This window comes from Macaca nemestrina, chromosome 6, assembly GCF_043159975.1.
Source record: "Macaca nemestrina isolate mMacNem1 chromosome 6, mMacNem.hap1, whole genome shotgun sequence".
NCBI lineage: Eukaryota > Metazoa > Chordata > Mammalia > Primates > Cercopithecidae > Macaca > Macaca nemestrina.
The window spans coordinates 61,129,958-61,151,130 of NC_092130.1; the positions used below are offsets into that span (position 1 = coordinate 61,129,958).

The 21,173-nt window shown below is 36.7% G+C and overlaps 1 protein-coding gene across 8 annotated transcripts in view; it reads right to left on the bottom strand.

Annotated features, from left to right (window-relative positions):
- Positions 1–21,173, bottom strand: part of LOC105500026 (Dmx like 1) — a 175,787-nt gene that overhangs the window by 126,911 nt on the left and 27,703 nt on the right. For all 8 annotated transcript variants that reach the window (XM_024787129.2, XM_011772923.3, XM_071098562.1 and 5 more), the window contains 7 exons: positions 19,749–19,820; positions 16,779–16,857; positions 11,719–11,851; positions 7,484–7,550; positions 5,694–5,872; positions 2,694–2,883; positions 601–769 (listed from right to left, as the gene is read on the bottom strand). In XM_024787129.2, coding sequence (XP_024642897.2) covers positions 601–769; positions 2,694–2,883; positions 5,694–5,872; positions 7,484–7,550; positions 11,719–11,851; positions 16,779–16,857; positions 19,749–19,820 — 889 coding nt within the window. The remainder of the gene's footprint in view (positions 1–600; positions 770–2,693; positions 2,884–5,693; positions 5,873–7,483; positions 7,551–11,718; positions 11,852–16,778; positions 16,858–19,748; positions 19,821–21,173) is intronic.

The following is a 21,173-nucleotide window of genomic DNA, read 5'->3' on the forward strand; positions in this document are numbered from 1 at the left end:
GTAGACCCAGATATTCTAGATCTCTTAGTCTAATAGTACATATTTGACTACAGAGATAAGTTTCTTAATTCTCCCAGTAATAACTTTTACATATTTCTGCCCTCTTTATGGAATGGATCCAAAGATCAAGTACCAAACACAAAGATTTTAACAACTATACGATAATTATAAAATACTACTTTTAGAGGTTGGACATGGTGGCTCATGCTGGTAATCCCAGCATTTTGGGAGGCCAAGGCAAGAAGACTGCTTGAGGCCAGGAGTTTGAGACCAGCCTGGGCAACACAGCGACAAAAAATAAAAAGTAAAAAAATACAATACTACATCCGTAGTACTAACCTTTATTAAGTAACAGTTCAAATATTATCTTTTGAATAAACTAATAATGAACTTCAATGCCTTATCAAGATCCTAACTCACAAGTCAAATCATGGTCTTAAAGGGCAAACAAACAGAAATCAGTGAGCTTGCTACGATGAAAAGTGGGCTAAGAAAGTCACCTCCAATATTTTACTTATTTGAAAACTAAAAGTATAACTTACTTGTCATAAAATCAAACTATTCAATTTCAGAAACATGTTTTGAACAATGTTTCATTACCTGTGGCTGGATTGATGCTGGCTGCAATATGAAAGTGGCAAAGTGCATTGGCATGCAGTGGAGTGTTCCTGTGCACATGATGAGGATCCTGCTGATGTGGCAGATATCCAGTATGTGCCACAAGTGCAAGTGATCTCCTCCAACCTCTTCGAAAATGTCTCAGATTTACCTGTGTGAATAGAAACAAAACTAATGCCTATATTGTCAAAAGTCGTACATGTGTAGGTTACATAATGATTTTCAGAAGTTACATATATCCTAGTTCAGAACATTTTATATATTTTATATGTAAAAACGCCTTTCAACATTTTATATGTAAAAACATCTTTCAATATTTTGGTATAGCAAATTTGAATCCTGAAGAATAAAGTTATGAATTAAAGTACCTGGATGTTCTCTTAATCCTCACACAATATTTTGCAATTTTTATTAGGCTTATTTTCTTAGAATGTAGTTCCTAAAATCAAATGTTAAAAATTTTTTTTTCCAATACTATTGTTTGTGAATGACGTCTCTACACACACTGTCCTCTTTTGTCTATAGCTAACTCCTTATGACCACATAGTATTAAACAATATTACCATTGCACATGGGACATTTCATAATTTACAAAGCATTTGTAAATACTGTTATTCTCATCTTTCATATGATAAAATAGTCTATATAGAACCCAAGATCATCTAGCTCAGAAGAGACAGGGCAAAAGGTAGAACAAGTCTTCAGATTCCTGGTCAATAACTTCTTTCAGCTATTACTACATGTAACCATTCTATTCGTTGTTGAATCAATATAGAATTTATTATATTCTGAGCCATGAGAATACTATTCAAATTAGAAAAATAGTTGCTGCATAATCATACAAAGCATTCAAAGATAAATTGTTTTAAAATAACTTCTATTTTCAGGGTCGGGCGTGGTGGCTCATGCCTGTGATCCCAGCACTTTGGGAGGCCAAGGCAGGCAGATCACTTGAGGCCAGGAGTTCAAGATCAGCCTGCGTGGGAGGATTACTTGAGCCAACATGGCAAACCCCATCTCTACTTTAAATACAAAAATTAGCCAGGCGTGGTGGCACGCACCTGTAATCCCAGCTACTTGGGAGGCTAAGGATGGAGAATTGCTTGAACGCGGGAGGCAGAGATTGCAGTGAGCTGATACCACGCCACTACATTCCATCCTGTGTGACAGAGAGAGACTCTGTCTCAAAAAACAACAAGCAGCCCTCCCCCCGCCAAAAAACAAATCCACAAAACATAAAATCACCTCCTGTTTTCAATATTAAGAAAATAATAGGCCGAGCGCCATGGTTTATGCCTGTAATCCCAGCCCTTTGGGAAGCCGAGGCAGGTAGATCACTTGAGGTCAAGAGTTCGAGACCAGCCCTGGCCAACATGGTGAAGCCCTCTCCCTATTAAAAAATACAAAAATTAGCTGGGCATGCGCATGGTGATGTGCACCTGTAATTCCAGCTACTCAGGAGGCTAAGGCCAGGAATACAGTTAGCCAAGATCATGCCACTGCATTCCAACCTGACTGAGTGAGAATCTGCCTCAAAAAAAAAAAAAAAAAAAGAATCTGTATTACTATTCTATTGTTTCTCAGCCTTTAGGCTATGATCAAATGTATTACTATTCTACCTTTAGCATGTCCAAAAACCAAAAATTGACTTTCACTTTCAATATTAATTTGTAAAGACCCCAAGTTCTGGGGGGTGGGGTGGGGTTTCTAAAGATAAAATGGTAGAAAAACAGAATAGGATAAACTACTCAAGCTCTATGAAAGGAAAAATAAGTTATTTTTAGAGTTAAATCTTTGCATTCTCAGATTTTACTTTACGTTATTTCAGCTAAGTCAAATGTAATCATCCTTTTATCATCATCAGTAAACCTAAGATTAACTTCATAATTACAGGTAGTTTTGTGTTTCAGACAAAATCTAGATAAAAAGATATTTTTGAACCAAATAGAACTGAAAATTTTCTAAGAATGATTTTCCTAGGATATAGATTTTTTTATAACATTACTTTGTTACCAAAATGGCAATGTATCAAAGGTTTTAAAACTTGTAGTAAGTAATGTAACAAAAACACTCACTTCTAAAGCATTTTGAACTCGTTCTTTACTGGAAGCATTTCTCTTGAAGTTATTTGTTAAATTAATTGATCCAGTCCAATGGCTGTAGTCACCTCCGTATAGCAAACAATCATTTGGCAAAAATGTCTCTACCCAAAGACGACACACATTATCTTTGCAGCAAGTCAACAGTACATTACATACAGAAGCCCTAAGGAATGAAAAGATTTTAGAAGCAAAAATACAAATACCACATAGTATCACAGACAATTCTACGATATTTCTGTAATTACTTAAATGTACCAACTAAGATGCTAATGAAGAAAATATCAATATGTATAGATTTCATCACAGCAAATGCTTGCCAACCTATGTCTTTTCTGCCTAGAATTCAGTAGTTCTTGTTTCAATAATCTTGCCAAAAGTTCTTTCTTTTTTTTAAGAGATGTGGTCTCGGCCGGGCGCGGTGGCTCAAGCCTGTAATCCCACCACTTTGGGAGGCTGAGACGGGCGGATCACGAGGTCAGGAGATCGAGACCATCCTGGCTAACACGGTGAAACCCCATCTCTACTAAAAAATAAAAAAAAAAAAACTAGCCGGGTGAGGTGGCGGCGCCTGTAGTCCCAGCTACTTGGGAGGCTGAGGCAGGAGAATGGCATAAACCCGGGAGGCGGAGCTTGCAGTGAGCTGAGATCTGGCCACTGCACTCCAGCCTGGGCGACAGAGCGAGACTCCGTCTCAAAAAAAAAAAAAAAAAAAAAAAAAAGAGTTGTGGTCTCACTATGTTGCCCAGGCTGCTCTCAAACTCCTGGGTTCAAGCAATCCTCCGGTTCAAGTAATCCTCCCGCCTCATCCTGGGATTTCAGGTGTGTGCCACCATCCCAGCTCTCAATAAGATTCTTTTTACATCTAAAAAAACAAAGACTGAGATTAAGCCACAATCTCTCAATTGACACACAAGAAATAACCACATCTTGTAATAAAATTTTCTGATTTATTGAGTGGATAGTTCTTTGAATTATATCATATGCTTCATTTCTACTTCCTATAAAGGCACCTGCACAGTCACAAAAACCGACAGTAACTACTGAGTACACTTATTCTCTCCTTGCCTAACAGATGCCCAAAGCAGTGAAATGCAAGAATTGAATATTCATGATAAAGTAAGTACTAAACACTTCCCCTCCTTAGTCATTCTTGACTTTCAGTTAATTTCCTTTTTGCCATCTCCTTAAAATAAAAGCAAAAATCAATTACATATATGTTAATAAGTCCCATAAGCATCAAGAACTCAAAGGCTGAAACCCTATCAACAAGGACTACCTTCCATCAGGGAATTCAGTAACTTTAGAAGAGAGAAAGAAAAAGTCACAATATTTTGTAGTAGCAACTTGTTCCAGCATATATACCTGATTTTTAAAAACGGAACAATTAGCAGGTTTTATCAGCAACTCAGTGAGTTAAAGTAATGAGAAAAGAAATCAAAATACTGCCTAGTGGCCACTTTGTTATACATACCTACCTGACTAAAAAAGAAGTTGCAGAAGAGAAGGGAGAACAGCATGATTTGTATTGGTTGCTCTCTCCTTCTCCTTCCCTCCTCCATTCTTGCATCTCTCTCCCTCTGGCTCCCTCTCCTCTGTCTACTTCCCTCTCTTCTTCTCCCTTTCTACCTCCTCTTTGGGCTTCCCTCTCCCACCATTCTTTGCTTTCACAGACTTTCCAGGCCACCCTCCCTTTCTACCTCTCTCCTTCTGTCCCCTACCTCTCCCTTCCTAGCATCTTTTTTTCTTTCCTTCCCCAACCCCTTGTTTCTCCTCCTTTCCCCATCCTCACACCCAACTCACTCCATTTTTTCTCATTCTCTTTTCTCTATCCCTGTCCTGGCTATAGCCACACTATAGCTCAGAACATCTAGTCAGCAAAATTCACAAAACAGTGAAAAGTTAGGAAAAAAATGCCACATGGTGTGGCCAAATTGAAAATGGCCATATGGTACAAAATGGGATTTCTGGCTGCACACAGTGGCTCATGCTTGTAATTCCAGCACTTTGGGAGACTGAGGCAGGCAGATCATCTGAGCTCAGGAGTTCAAGACAAGCCTGGGCAACATGGCAACACCCCATCTCTACAAAAAATCCAAAAAGAAAAAAAATATTAGCCCAGCATGGTGGCACACACCTGTAGTCCCTGCTATTTGAGCAGTTGAGGCGGGAGGATCACTTGAGCCCAGGAGGTGGAGGTTGCAGTGAGCCATGATTGGGGCACTGCACTCCAGTCTGGATGACAGAGCAAGACCCTGTCTCAATACAAAACAAAACAAAACAAAAACACAACAAAAAACAAACAAAAAAAATATAGGGAATTTCTACCTGTATTTAAGTAATAGGTCTCTATAACCTACTAAAATTCAATACGATATTAACTCTTTCCAGAACTACAGACAAAAAAGAAGGGACTGGGGGTATGTATGTGTGTGTCACTGTGTGCTTGTGTGGTTAAACTTACACCCATTTCAGAGAAGAATAATGTAGGGTATTAACCTACTCTTTCTTTTCCTCAGATATGGCGGGTGCAGTCAAATAAACATACAAGAACTAATGGTATATCCTCTTAATAAAGCTATTTTTTAAAAGAAAACCAGGGAAGAGATACTAGAAGGTACAAGATGACAGATTATTTATGTAAAAATATAAACAAACAATCTGGAGAAAAAAGATGACAGGATTAGACACAAAACAAAAAGAAAAAGAAAATATGTACAACTCTGTGACTTAAAGACATCTGATATGGAGTAAATTATCCCAGCTTAAACTCCTTTAATATGGCTCTTATCCTAAGCATCAAACATAGTTGACCCACAGCCAGAGATGTGCAGGCCAGAGACTATTTAATATTACTCCAATCTTCATAGGCTCAGAAGTCCTATTAACTACGAACTCTCAAAAGTGAGAGAAGCAATCAAAAGTAACAAAGATGATGTTCCTTAATACGTGGGGGAAAATGACCAATCCACTGACCTAGGCATATATTTGCTTGTTTTACGCCAGGAAAATCCATTTACGGCTCGAGGATGGGCCAGATACACAAAAGAAAAGTCAGTTTCTCCTTGGGATTGTTTTTCTGAACTTCTATCTGGAGAAGTAACAGCTGTCCGCCAGTTTTCTACATTATACCATACCTTCAAAAGACAGTCATCCTAAGGAAAAAAAGAAACCAGAAAAACATGCAGATCAGAATTACAGATTAAATCAAATAGCAAAAGTAAGACTTTTCTCCAAACAGCAAAAGTAAGACTCTTCTCCCCAATGGCAAGAACTTGGGGATGGGAAGAGACGTTGGGCACAGAGGAATTAAGAACAAAATTCTGATTCTGGCACTTTTCTATTAGCATTCCCTAATTGTGCTTTAAAAACTGAAGTGCATGAATGTGTGTAATGTGTTCAAGAAAAATGCTTGCTAATTACTAGAGTATGGGGAATGGAGTCATTCAGGAAAGACTGAAAGATAAAACTAAGGATTTCTTTTCCAGTAAGCCAAATATTAAAAAAGAAATCAATACCACTAGCAGACTTATGAAGACTGCTAATTATTGGAAAAAAAAAAAAACAACAAAGTACTTTTCATGAATTTTCATGTGACTTTTCAAAGAAAATGTTGATGATGAAAATAACAAGTTAATATATAAATACTACATAAAATACTCTATGTACAATCAAATTTATAGTCCTAATTTGGGAAATAAGGGAAAAGCAAAGGAGACTAGAATGTACCAGGTACTGCTTTTAAGCTATAACTGAGTTCCCACCTGTAAAGTCAATCAGAATAAACAGCTCCACTTCTCTCCTAAAAAACAAAAACCTTACTGTGGTTTTAGAGTATCTTACACTCTTAGTTTGCAGAAGGCTTTGAACCATGAGAACAATAACTTGACTTATTAGCAGTTCATGGAATGCTCTATGAACCAATGAATAAAAATAACTTCAAAGCAACACACTGCTTTAAAATCAACAGGTAATAACAAAGTATGCACACTAAAGAAATGGTTACTAGTATCTTTCTAGAAAGCCTATGAAGTCTTATATATTAAAAACAGCCTAATATACATCAGCTAAAACGTAATATAAGTTGAAGCTATGCTTTATTGATTGTATACTACATGAAAGGCACTGTGCCAGTGACTCTATACTGCCTATATTGTCTAAATTAATCCTATGATTAACGATCTATGAGGTAGGTGTTTTTTTCCTCATATTACATATGAGAAAAGAAAGGCTCAAGAAGATTAACTTGCCCAAGAGGATAAAGCTGGTAAATGGCAGATTTATATCCAGATCTGCCCCTATGTCTGTGTTATTTCAATTATATCACACAGTCTTTTAACACCACAATAATGTAGTCAATTTCTGCTACTTAAAATTTTTAATGGCCGGGCAAGGTGGCTCACGCCTGTAAAGTCAGGAGTTCGCGACCAGCCTGGCCAATATGGTGAAACCCCATCTCTATTTAAAAATACAAAAATTAGCCGGGCATGGTGGCGCGTGGCTGTAGTCCCAGCTACTTGGGAGGCTGAGGCAGGAGAATTGCTTGAACCTGGGAGGCGGAGGCTGCAGTGAGCCGAGACTGCGCCACTGCACTCCAGCCTGAGTGACAGAGTGAGACTCCATCTCAAAACAAACAAACAAAAAATTGTTAATGGAAATTATTATTTTCAAGTTAAATAAATAAAAGAATGAAGCCAGTTAATGTTTTTAAAGTTTCAAAGTAAACTATAAACACATAATTTGGCAATAGCATTTTCACAATTTACCTTCCCAGCAGTGGCAAAAAATTCTCCATCTGGTGAAAATTTCATTAAATGAACTTGGGAAGCAGTTCTGTAAATTAAACAGATAAGGAAAAATTTGCAATGAAAACTAAAAAGAAAAAGTTCAATATTCTCAAAATTATACATCAGCAATTGGTTCAAAAGACAGAAAATTTTATAAGTTTCACACTCACATCTTTGTGTACCTGAAAAATGAACTAGTTAGTAAGACAAACTTTAAATATAAAAACATCCATCCATAGAATCATGGAAGGAATGGCTTGTCAAAATCTTTAAAGTCTAAAACAAAAAAGTCTTAACTTTCATTCCCTTAGAATGAGAGAGAATGGTTTCATTTTTTAAATCTGGAAATCTAGTTTCCAGAACCATGGATCCCTATATGCCAACATACATTTTCAGGGATAATATATAATAAATTTGCCTTAGGGTAATACTTACCTAATTAAAGATTATATGTGGGTTAACACGGGACTTGCAGCAATTAGGGATTCAGCCTACCAGCTTCACCTATATACTTGGTACATACTTGCCTTTTCTTCTCAAAGGAACTTTGGTTCATTTCTCTTCATTGCCTTCCCTTACAGCTACTCATATATATTGATCTCAAGACACCCACCACTATCATTACTTTCCTTTTCTTTGACCAAATTCATGATTAGATAGGTCAATACTAAATTTATCTGTAAAGATATCCAAAGAGGAATTCTCTCACATTTCATTTCAGATACAAATAACTTTTTTTTTCTGATTTTAAGCATAATACATTGTAGAAAAGTTGATACAGGTAGATAAAAAGAAAATGAAATCCTTCATATTTTTCACCAATACTGCCACATCCTTTCCTCAGACAAAGCCAATCTTAACATTTTAATACATAAACTTCCAAATCCTTTTCTTTGCTCTCTCTACTTTCTGCAGAAAAAGGTGGGAGAAGTAGGGCTAGAAACTGAAGTCATATTTACCACCCATTAAAAATATGACACAGGCCAGGCACGGTGGCTCACGCCTGTAATCCCAGTACTTTGGGAGGCTGAGGTGGGCAGACCACAAGGTCAGGAGTTCAAGACCAGCCTGGCCAACATGATGAAACCCCATCTCTACTAAAAATACCAAAAATTAGCCAGGTGTGGTGACACGCCCCTGTAATCCCAACTACTTGGGAGGCTGAGGCAGGAGAATTGCTTGAACCCGGCAGGTGGAGGTTGCAGTGAGCCGAGATCACACCACTCTACTCAGCCTGGGTGACAGAGCAAAACTCTGTCTCAAACAACAACAACAAAAATTTGTCATGAACATCTTTGCATATAGATGCAAAAGATGTGTATATTTTTCCAGGTGTACAGATCTACATTATTTTATTGGCTTATGATACTCCATTGTATATGTTTACAATGATTTCAAATAATTTTTCACTGCTGTTTTCTAATTTTTGCTGCAACAACAACAAAAAGAGAAGTGAACATGCCTGCACACACATTTTCAGAACATCTGGTTAATCCTAAGGATATCCTTAAGACAAAATACTATTTTTTTTTCTTTTTTTATTGAGATAGAGTCTCACTCTATTGCCCAGCCTGGAGTGCAGTGGTGTGATCTCGGTTTACTGAAATCTCTGCCACCCGGGTTCAAGCTATTCTCATGCCTCAGCCTCTCAAGTAGCTAGGATTACAGGCATGTGCCAACACACCCGGCTAATTTTTGTATTTTTAGTAGAGATGGGGTTTCGCCATCTTGGTCAGACTGGTCTTGAACTGCCAACCTCAGGTGATCCGCCCACCTCGGCCTCCCAAAGTGCTGAGATTACAGGCGTGAGCCACCATGCCTGGCCTACAGTTCTTTCTAAAGAATTATTTATGCAAAATTCTATTCCCTTTCTACATGTTAACCCATTACCTATTCGAGGATTGCAAAATACATGGAACCAACTCCTTTGAAATCTCCTCTGTAAATTCTACATATGGGACGTCTGCCTTACTTTGGTACGTGATATTTATGCTATCACCACTTCATATAAATCTAGTCAGTTTCACTTAAGATCCTATTATACCAGTCTACTGGTTTATTTTCTATCTACCCCTATCTGTTCATCGCAATATTCTAAGCATCTTTAAAGCTGCCTGGAACCATTCAACAAATATTTGTTGAATGAATGAATGAAATCTGGAAAACTTATTTAAAGGACATGAAAAAAATTAAGCCTGTTGAATCATACTTCCAAAGTGTGCTCCAAAAAGACAATATCAGGGTGGGTGCAGTGGCTCACACCTGTAATCCCAGCACTTTGGGAGGCCAAGGCAGGAGGATCATGAGGTCAGGAGATCGAGACCATCCTGGCTAACAGTGAAACCCTGTTTCCACTAAAAATAGAAAACATTAGCCAGGCGTGGCAGTGGGGGCCTGTAGTCCTAGCTACTTGGGAGGTTGAGGCAGGAGAATGGCATGAAGCCGGGAGGTGGAGCTTGCAGTGAGCTGTGATTGCACCATTGCATTTCAGCCTGGGCAACAGAGTGAGACTCCATCTCAAAAAATAATACCAACTGTACTCTACTCCCTTATTGACAGTATACAAGAGTACTTATTTCTCTAAACAGTATTACATAAGATTCATCCTTTTTCTGAAATTTCACATTCTTGATTTCAAGTGAGAACACCTTTTATCGCACTTACTGTTAATATGTTCTATACCTTCTTAAAATTTTCTCTCCATTGCCCAAAGTTGCTTAGTATTGTGATACCTGTTCTTTTCTAACTAATTTAAGGTCTACTTTTAAAAACGCATTTGCCCAAAACTGCACATATTTCTCCTCATGTTTGTGTTTCTTTCCTTGTGGACATTTTGCTTTATAGAAACGTTTTATTGATACGGTTAGAACTATTAATTATTCCTAGCCTATCCATTTCCAGTTTGGGAGTCATTCTTAGTCTTTCCCTAACTCTAAAGCAGCATTTCTTGTCAAACAGCAATATAACATAAATGACAAACTTAGCCAAACATGTAGTTTTAAATTTCCTATCAGCCACATTTTTTTAAAAAGTTGAAACAGGCAAAATTAATTATATTTTTTATTTAACCTAATATATAAAATTTTAATTTCAACATATTTTTTAAAATGTTAGAGATATTTTACACTTTTTTAAATACTAAATATTTGAAGTCCAGCACATCTCAGTTTGGACTAGTTGCATTTCAAGTGCTCAATAATAACATGCAGTTAGTGGCTACCATACTGGACAATGTAGCTCTAAAATACAAAATCTCACCTGTATTTTCCTCTAATATTTTTGTTTCATTTTATAGAAATTTTTTCCTCCATCTCACATTTGTTTTGGTATCAGGTATGAAAGACTCTAACTTAATTTCCCCTCTACACAGCTAGCTAGTTTTCCTTACTATAAAATACTACCTTACAGCTGGGCATGGTGGCTCACAACTGTAATGCCAGCACACTTTGGGAGGCTGAAGCAGGCAGATCATCTGAAGTCAAGAGTTCAAGACCAAACTGGCCAACATGGTGAAACCCTGTCTCTACTAAAAATACAAAAATTAGCTGGGTGTGGTGGCACGTGCCTGTAATCCCAGCTCCTCAGGAGGCTGAGGGAGGAGAACTGTTTGAACCGGGGAGGCAGTAAGAATTGCAGTGAGCCTCACATCGTTGCACTTCAGAGTCTAATCCTGGATCCTAATCTGTCCGTTCCTACATCAATAACAAAATGCTTGATCATCTGTGGCATGAGAATTCATTTTACTATACTGTATATCTTTATTCTTCTTTTCTTTCAGAATTTATCTGACTTTCCCATAGTTGTCCTTTTAAGCAGAGCTTAGAATTATGCTCAATAGAAATTCTACTCAGATTTTGGTAAGGATTATGTTCAATATATAGATTATGTGGGAAATATAGATTTCTTCACAATAGGAAGTCTTCCATTCAAAAGCATGAAAGTCATCTAACTTTTATATAATTTGGCAAGTTTGTATTTAATGGTCTTCATATAGGCCTTACACATTTATGTTTCTTCCTATTTTATTTGACATTTTTAAAAAATGTATTTGTAGAACACAGGAAATAGAAAATTATCTATGTATAAGAAAAAGCATACCATAGACTAAAAAGCAACACTTTTTTATTTCAGTGTGGTTTTATACAACTAAAATACATTTATAATAAAACCACATAGAACAATAGGTTTATCAGTTTACTCCCCTGATTGCTTACTTGCAATGCCAAATGCATCTCCAATCTCCAAAGTTAAGATCTGTTTTATTTAAATTTTCATCTTCAGTTGGCTTCTCCAAGTTCGTATTGGACCAGAGTTGCAAATAGCTCGAACCAGTTAAAAGACGACTGCCTAAAAAAAAATTATTCATCATTTATATTTAGATATTTAATAGTGACTTAAATTACATGTTCAAGAATTTCACATAAAACAACTTCTTAAAAAAGTCAAATATCAAAAAAATATATTTTGAGGAACAGAGGAGAAGGCTGTATTTTAATTTTGTTAAAATAGCTTGAGATAGAAAGGAAGAAATCTTATAATCTCTCATTTAACAAATATTTAATGAGCATCTTCTTTGTCCCAGGCACTGTGCTAGACATTGGAAATACAATGAAAAATAAAACATTGCCCTTTTTCATGAGTTCATATTTCAGTAGAAAGACATGGAAATATGATACCATGTAAAAGTGTTACATACATGATAGAAATGTGTGCAAAGCTTTATGGAAGCCCACAGGAAGGAGACATTAATGTGTACCTGTAGTAAAAGTGCCAGGAAAAGTGATGAAATGCAACCTGGTCCTTAATGGATGAATAAGCAGAAGAGACAGGCATTTCAGAAAGGAAACCTAACATGAACAAAGGCATGAAGACATATAAGTTCATATATTTTCCTAAGAATGCCTCTTAACCTGGTATAGGTTAAGGAATAACATACACGGAAAGGCTAGAAAAAAAAATTACCATGGAAAAAATGCCAAGGTGAGACTGTGAAGACTTTTTCAAGTTCATAGCATTTGGACAAGGTTATAGGTAGTTGGGAGTAAAAGATTTTCAAGTGGCAGTGGGGGATTGTGGGGGAGTTGTTACAAAACTGGATCTGTATTTTAGAACAAGAAGGCTTAACTGGAGGAGGGGCAGTCAACGGATGGTGAGGCCTGTGAGTCCCCCTCTACTGAGATAACATACAAAAATCACACATACAATATATGCATTTTTCCAGAAAGATAATCTGTAACTTTCATCGAGATTTCAAAGACTCTAGTATACAAAGGTTAAAAATATTTCTTAGAAAACAACTCCAGAGACAGACAACATCAAGGAAAACATAAATGTGTGGCTAACCAACTATTAAACTATTAAACCTGGTTAATTAACTATAAAAATTCAGATGGTAAACCAGGCATGGTGGCTCACACCTGTAATCCCAGCCCTTTGGGAGGCCAAGGCGGGTGGATCACCCGAGGTCGGGAGTCCAAGATTAACCTGACCAACGTGGAGAAACCCCATCTCTACTAAAAATACAAAATTAGCTGGGTGTGGTGGAGCATGCCTATAAACCCAGCTACTCAGGAGACTGAGGCAGGAGAATCGCTTGAACCTGGGAGGCAGAGGTTGCAGTGAACTGAGATCACGCCATTGCAATCCAGCCTGAGCAAGAAGAGTGAAACTCTGCCTAAAAAAAATAAATAAATAAATAATAAAAAATTCAGATGGTAAATCATAAGGATCTCAACCAAATATTTAAAAAGCAAGCATCTGAAAGCCATTTCAAAAAGTATTGTCAAGGCTGGGTGCAGTGGCTCACACCTGTAATCCCACCACTTTGGGAGGCCAAGGTGGGAGGACTGCTTGAGCCCAGGAGTTCAAGACCTGCCTGGGCAACACAGTGAAACCCTGTCTCTACAAAAAAAAAAATTACAAAAATTAGTTAGACATGTGTTTGTAGTACCAGACACTAGGGAAGCTGAGGTGAAAGGATCACTCAAGCCTGGGAGGTCAAGGCTGCAGTGAGCTATGATTGTGGCACTGCAGTCCAGCCTGGGCAATAGAGCAAGACCTTGTGTCAAGAAAAAAATGAAAAAAAGAATTGCCAAGGTTTGACACCAAATAAATACAGGGAAAAAACAAGAGGTTTAAAGGACAGAGTCCCAACTTTATGACTTGGGAATTAAGTAGAAGGTCGTGCTATCATCCACACAAAAGACAAGCAATTTTGGCAAAAAAAACTGACAATAAAGATGGCATTCACCTTGGCAATTAAAGACTATAGATTTGTTTATTTCTAGAATAATCACTATTTTTAAAATTTTTTGCTGAGACAGGGTCTCACTATGTTGCCCAGGCTGGTCTCAAACTCCTGGGCTCAAACAACCCTCACACCTCAGCCTCCCAAACTGCTGGGATTACAAGCATGGGCCAGGCCAGCATGCTTGGCCCTCGTTTTCTTGTTTCAAAAGGAAAGTGGATCTCTGGCATAGACTTTAGATTAGAAATCCCTGTGTCTAAATCCCAGGTAAGATGCTTAATTAGCCATGTGAATTTGATCTAGTTGGGCAATTTCTGAGTTTCCATTTTTCTCATCTACAAAATTTGAGGTTTAAATACAGTTGTTGTAAGGATTAGCTATAATATGCACAAAGTCTCTAGCACAGGCCAGGTACTAAGCAGAAGCTCAATAAATAGTAGAGCAACTAGACAGAAGGTTTCACAGACAGGGGAAGAAAAAAAGCACAAGAAGTAATGAAACATTCCATTTAAATATGTTGATTATTCCACTTTTGAACTTACCAACAAATACAAGTTTTATTTTGCTTAATATAAACTGAAGATAAATTAAGATATCCCATAAAAGATTAAGAATTTAATACAGAATACAAAATTAATCCCAGGTATGGAATGGAACAAAAGTAGGTAAGATACAATATGGTATACTGATTTCAAACTCTAAGAATTAGATATTACAGATATTAAATTATGGATATTAAAGCAGGATATTACGGATATTAAAGCAGGAAAAAAGCATAAAAAGTCTAAAACAGAAAATCTTATGATTTAGGCAAGATACAATAGTAAATTTGGACACAAAAGAAAGGCATTAATCAGTTTACCAACACCATCTAAAAATATTTTTCTCTCTCTGATGACTTCTATTTCTATGTTCCAAAGATAACTTTCTTTTCCTTTTTTTTTTTTTTTTCTGAGACAAGGTCTTGCTGTCACCCAGGCTAGAATGCAGTAGCACGACCACAGCTCACTGCAGCCTCAACCTCCTGGGCTCAAACAAGCCTCCCACCTCAGCCTCCTGAGTAGCTGAGACCTCAGGTGCTGGCCACCAAGCCTGACTAACTTGCCAAAAATTTTTTTGTAGAGATGGAGTCTCCCTATTTTGCCCAGGCTGGTCTCAAACTCCTGGGTTCAAGCAATTCTCCCCACTCAGCCTCCTAAAGTGCTGATATTACAGGTGTAAGCCACCGTGCCCAGCCCTAAAGATAACTTTCTATGTTCTAGATTCAAATGTCTATACATTGCTTTATGATATACAAGCTTCTCAAGGTCCACATATCCAATTAACACCTTATGTTCCACTACCTCTAACTCCTACATATTACTCTTTGTGTGGTCATAGATACGCTCAAAGTATTTCAAATCCAGTTGTCAAGTAATGTCAATTCTACTGCCTAAACACATTTCACATCCATGTATACCTTTCACTATTCATTAATTCATTTAATATTAATTCAGCACCTACTATGGAAAAGGCATTGAAATAAGTTCTTATTTCTCATCCAGACTAATGAGACTACAACCTCTCCAAAGGTCACTCCTTCTCCTGTTCCATTTGCCACTGACCCTTCTAACTCACTGCTGGCAGACCAATCTCGCAAAACCATAAATCTTACATTACTAGCCTCTTTTGAAAATCTATAGTTTTTAGACAACCATAAATAATTAAATTCAAATTTTTTAGCATGACTTTAAAGGTCTCCTATAACACGGTAAGGTCTTATCTCCTTACCACCACTGAGACTCAGCCCAGTGAAGTACTAATCCTTATTATAATGTATCTTATGCTTTCTTTCTCTGTGCCTTCGGTCACTTTTGTAGAATGGTAAAAATGGCTCCCAATAAATTATGTCTCCCTATGTTGATGCCCCCATGTAATATGACTTTGCCATATCTTTCATCAAGAGGTGGAGTCTATGTCTCCCATCCCTTAACATTAGCTGGACTTGTGACCATATAATGTGGCAGGAATAACATTCTGGGACTTCCTTGTGGCTTCCACTTTCACTCTCAGAATGCAGCCACCATGTAAAATCCAGGCTGCCCTGCTAGAGAGAGCCATAGAAGAGGCCATGTGGAGGAGAACAAAGGCACTGCAGTAAATAGTAAGCAGCAAGGCCCAGATATGTGAACAAAGCCTTTCTTGGATCTTTTAGCTGCAGATAAACTGCTTCAGTCACTACCACATGGAACAATAGACAAGCCATTCCCACAGAGCCTTCCTGACCAATAGAATCATAAGCAACAAAATGATGGATGTTTTAAGCCATCCATCATTTTGGAGGATGCATTTCTAATGCAGAAATAGATAATTGATACAAATATTCATTGTATTTTATTTCTTTTTTTTTTTTTGAGATGGATTTTCACTCTTGTTGCCAAGGCTGGAGTGCAATAGCATGATCTCAGCTCATTGCAACTTCCACCTACCGGGTTCAAACAATTCTCCAACCTCAGCCTCCCAAGTAGCTGAGATTACAGGCATGCACCACTATGCCTGGCTAATTTTTTGTATTTTTAGTAGAGATGGGGTTTCTCCATGTTGGTCAGGCTGGTCTCGAACTCCCGACCTCAGGTGATCTGCCCACCTCAGCCTCCCAAAGTGCTGGGAAAGTGGTGAGCCACCACGCCCGGCATATATTTTCTTAAACTTCACTTTTTTCCTGTTCCATCTACTCAACCTTCATTGCTAAAGTCTGTTTACTCTCAGGTCCAAAGACTCCTTTTCAATAAAACCTTAATTCTCCAGAGAAATATCTCTTTCCAAAAACAATGGGTATCCTATTATGGCACTTAGAACATTCTCTCATTTCTTACAGTGCATATCTGTCTTCGTTTCAGTATAAACTCTAAAAGGGTAATCCATTTTACCTCTTTGGTATTCCCCACAATCTTACACACAGCAGAAGTAAAATACATGAGAGTAATAAAAATAAGAACAACTAGGCAAATGATATTTCATTTTAGTTAATCCTGCTTATTTTCTTACCTGTGGGATCCCAAGTTATATTGTGTGCTATTGATTCCAGAAAAAATTGGCCACTTTTCTGCCACTGACTATATAATTCCTAAAATTAAGAAAAGAGTCATTTAGCCCATTATGATTGGCATCTTTTCTCTGTCAAATGTGTACGTTTACGCTTGCTATTCTTACAATAACACAATTTTAAAGATAACAAAATGTTCAATTCAGTCAACAAAAATAGAGAATATATGATAAAGAAGACATGTGAGAGAATATCCATTACTGGTGGTCAAAATTCTATCTTTAGTATAAACAGCCAATAACCATATGCTACCTTGGATAACAGTCTTATTAACCTCAGATTTAATTATTGATTTATTATTACTACAGTTACAGTTAAAAATTTAATTTTAAATGTGTCTGTGGCTTTACAATTTGATGTTTTCTTCTCCTTTACTGTTTTATCCCTATCTGAGATCATAATGGTATGTGGGAATATTCAGAATAAAAGATGTAACGTTTTGATACTACTATATAATTTATCGCCTTACAACTTCTTAAAGCAAAATTTTCCCCTTTGTTCTGCCTGCAAATCAGTAAGAAATATACAATGTATTGTGACCCAGAACACATACACATACAAATAAATACAACCTACGTTTATCCTTATTACATGTGACATACTCTGATACTTTCATTCTCTTTTTAAATTCAGGTTGTGGCCTACACTAAGCTAAGTTCACAGCCCAATTACAGATTGAGATTCATACTCTCTTAATGTGGTGGCTCTCAAACTTTGGTACAACAAAGAATAGCCTGAGATGTTACTAAAAATTCAAATTTCCAAGACCTGTGCCCAAAAATTCAGGTTCAAAAGTTTCAGGATGGGGCACAGAAACCTGTACTTTAACACCCCAGGTGATTTTGACATAGGTGACCTACAGAATATGCTTTCATGAAACACTGTCTTGCAGGAACGTCTTCCAATCACAGTACATACCAGAACCCTCTCTAGAACAAGACATATAAGTGCATTGACACAATCCTACAGCTACAGATTTAGAAATTCCCAGGGCAGGATCTGGGCACATATACCCAACAGTAGTTGTGATGTGCAATTCTCATGAAGACCACCATCTTAAAAGAATACTCTGTAATATACAAAGAAAAGGAAATATTTTTACAAGGATCTGAAGATTCTGAGACTATATTCTAGAATCATATATTTTATACATCTTTCAAGTCTGTAACTTTACCATTTGATCCACTTTAGCCCTTCTTAAAGTTTTTATTATCCCTTCTGCAAAGTCAGTGCTGATAAGCCAACAAACCAGCCTCTTTTTGAGTTTTATACATTATATTCATAATTAGTAAAGGAGAAAATGGGCAAACACTGAAATTCTCTATTTTATCTTTCCCAATAAAGGCATTTTAACATAACATAGTGATTTTCAAAAGCCACTTATTTTATTTAATAAATATTTATTGAGTATTGAAATACACTGTTCAATTGGGCTGGGTGGGGTAATCACCTAAAAAATTTCTTTTTAGTACTGCCAATTACTAATTCTTAAGCCTTAAAGAGGCTCAAATATTGGATTCACTAGGCAATCTGTAAAAACAAATAGAAATCAGAAGTGTGAACACTACTGTGAAATTTAAAGATAAATATCAATTAACTCAGAAAATAGTTTTCATCAACACAAGGTAAGAAAAGGATGCTCACACCTAGGAATCAATACAGATGGTTTTACTCTTAGTTCTGTGGCTTAACAGCTGTTTCACTGGTCAAGTCACTATATTCTTTGAGACTACTCTACTGCCTTATTCGTAAAAAGAAGAAATAATAGCTGTACAAACTAGGTTTGAAGTAATTTGTAAAATACTAATGAGCTAAGTGAAGATGATATGAAAACTATCAAAAGATATATAAAGGTATGTCTGCTATTAAAACAGTTTAGTCCTTTATAATTAATGTATTTCTAAATGGTCTTTGACATGTTAGCCTAATAATATTCCTATCAAGACTGAATAGATATTAATCAATTTGAGAGTTGAGCAAAGAATTTCCTAAGGCTGACTTACCTAAGACCAACTAGCTAGACAGACCCAGAAATAGAAATCAGTCCTATGACCCCCAAAACATTGCTCTTTCAATGACACTATACTTATCTTCTTTCAGATGGTTTGTTTTTATTTTTATTTTTAGAGACAGGGTCTCTCTGTGTTACCCTGGCTGGAATGCAGTGCTGCAATCATTGCTCACCACAACCTCAAATTTTTGGGCTCAAATGATCCTCCCATCTCAGCCTCCTGAGCAGCTGAGACTATAGGCATGCGCCACCATGCCTGGCTAAACTGTTTTAAAAATGTTGCCCAGGCTGGTTTCAAACTCTTGGCCTTATGCAATCTTCCTGCCTCACCCTCTGAAGTAGAGATGATTACAGGCATGAGCATTAAAGAACCTATAAAATCTACTAACATGATCCAAATATTTATAAACTATTGGGTAACCAGTTTTCAGAACTATTTCTGAGTACAGCTTCCTTATAAAGAAAAACATTCACTGACCTATTAACGATTGTATTACATGATCTAAATAATGCAAGAAAGTTAAGCCCTGAAGAGGCAAAAAACCTGTATAAAGGTAGATTATAAAACAAAGAAAAAGTACTACATATGGCTGGACGAGGGTATTTGATACTAGCAATAAAGTAAGTGCCAAACTTTAGGTTACTGACTCTTGAAATATTATAAAATTTAAAATTTCAGAAATAAAATAATAAAGCATTTTAACAATTCATCAGCACGATTTATTTTAACTATTCCAATGAAAAATTTAAATATATTTTTAATATCAAAATGGAATTTAACATGTAGGTTCAATTATAGTATATAAGTTATACCGATGTACTCGATGATCACTCTGATTTTATGCTCTTTTAATACTTAACACATTTCAATTCCTAAAAGAAAAAATCATAAATTACTGACCAAATTTTTCTTTTGTTTCGGTAGGTTAACTGGTTCAAAAATGGAGATAACGTTTCCATAAGATGCTGCAATCTTTTAAAAAGAAAAAAAGAACTTATCAGGGATATGTTAACTTACTTATGAATCAAAAAAAGCAAAGAAATGAATACTGTAACTTTATGCCAATACACACAATTTCACTCACTGATGCTTAAGAATGTCAGTTTTGAAGACTATCACATCTGCATTAGAATCCTAAACTGCTACTTACTACGTAACTAGCAACTTAATCTCTCCAAACATTAGTTTCCATATCAGTGTTCATAATATGCACAACACTATCTTCCTAACAGCATTATTTTGAGGGTTGAAATAACATTTGTAAAACACCTAGCATATAATAAGTGATATACAATATGCACAGTAAATGTTAATTGTTGTCATCCATCCTCAAAATTCATAATTCTGTCAGTGTACATTAACGTTTCAAAAATATAACTTAGGTCTATTCCTCTGGAAACTCCTGAGTACATTTTAAAACATATTCTACTTTATTTATCCTTTGAATTTACTCTTTAAATTGATGGATCATAACCTTTCCTGGCTCTGTTTTATAAGGTCACTACTACTAAAACTTGAGTGAGTCTCATATGAAGAACATCAAAATATCAGAAATCAAAAAGAGAGAGACAGACAGACAGAGAGAGATTAAATGAATGGATCATGGATAGAAAAAAGAACATATGATCTAGTAAAGAGGAAGGTATGAGGACACAACATACATATGGAGAAAAAAACCGTGAATGGATAATTTAAGCGTTCTGAGTTCTTAGGATATAGATCTCACTTGTGCTGCACTGATCTGGAGGAAGTGTTAATTTGGGCCTTTAATTATGGGTGGGATTTCAAAAAGCAGCAAGTATTCAACTTTATAAATAGGGCATAGTATGAACACAGGTGTAAACATTAAAAGAGGTAATATATGTTTAGAGGTGAATGACCACCATCCCACCAAGAAGAGAGTGCTCCTTCTAACAGAATAGAGTACCTGAGACTAAAAAGGCAGGTCTGAATCAGGTTGTAAAATGCCTCACACCAAGGTGAACAATTTGAACTTTTCCAAGGTAATGGGCTAAGAATATTTTGAAGCTGATGAATAACAGGATAAATGAGGATTAATTTTCTCAGAAAAATGAATTAGGTGGTAGTACAGTACGAAGAAAAAAACAGCAGTAATAAAAATACAAGTGCCTATGATGTTAACATTTCCTTTGTTTTTTTTTCTTTTTTTTTTTTGAGACAGAGTCTCACGCAGTCACCCGGGCTGAAGTGCAATGGCGGGATCTCGGCTCACTGCAACCTCTGCCTCCCGAGTTCAAACGATTCTCCTGCCTCAGTCTCCTGAGTAGCTGGGATTACAGGCACCTGCCACCATGCCCAGCTAAT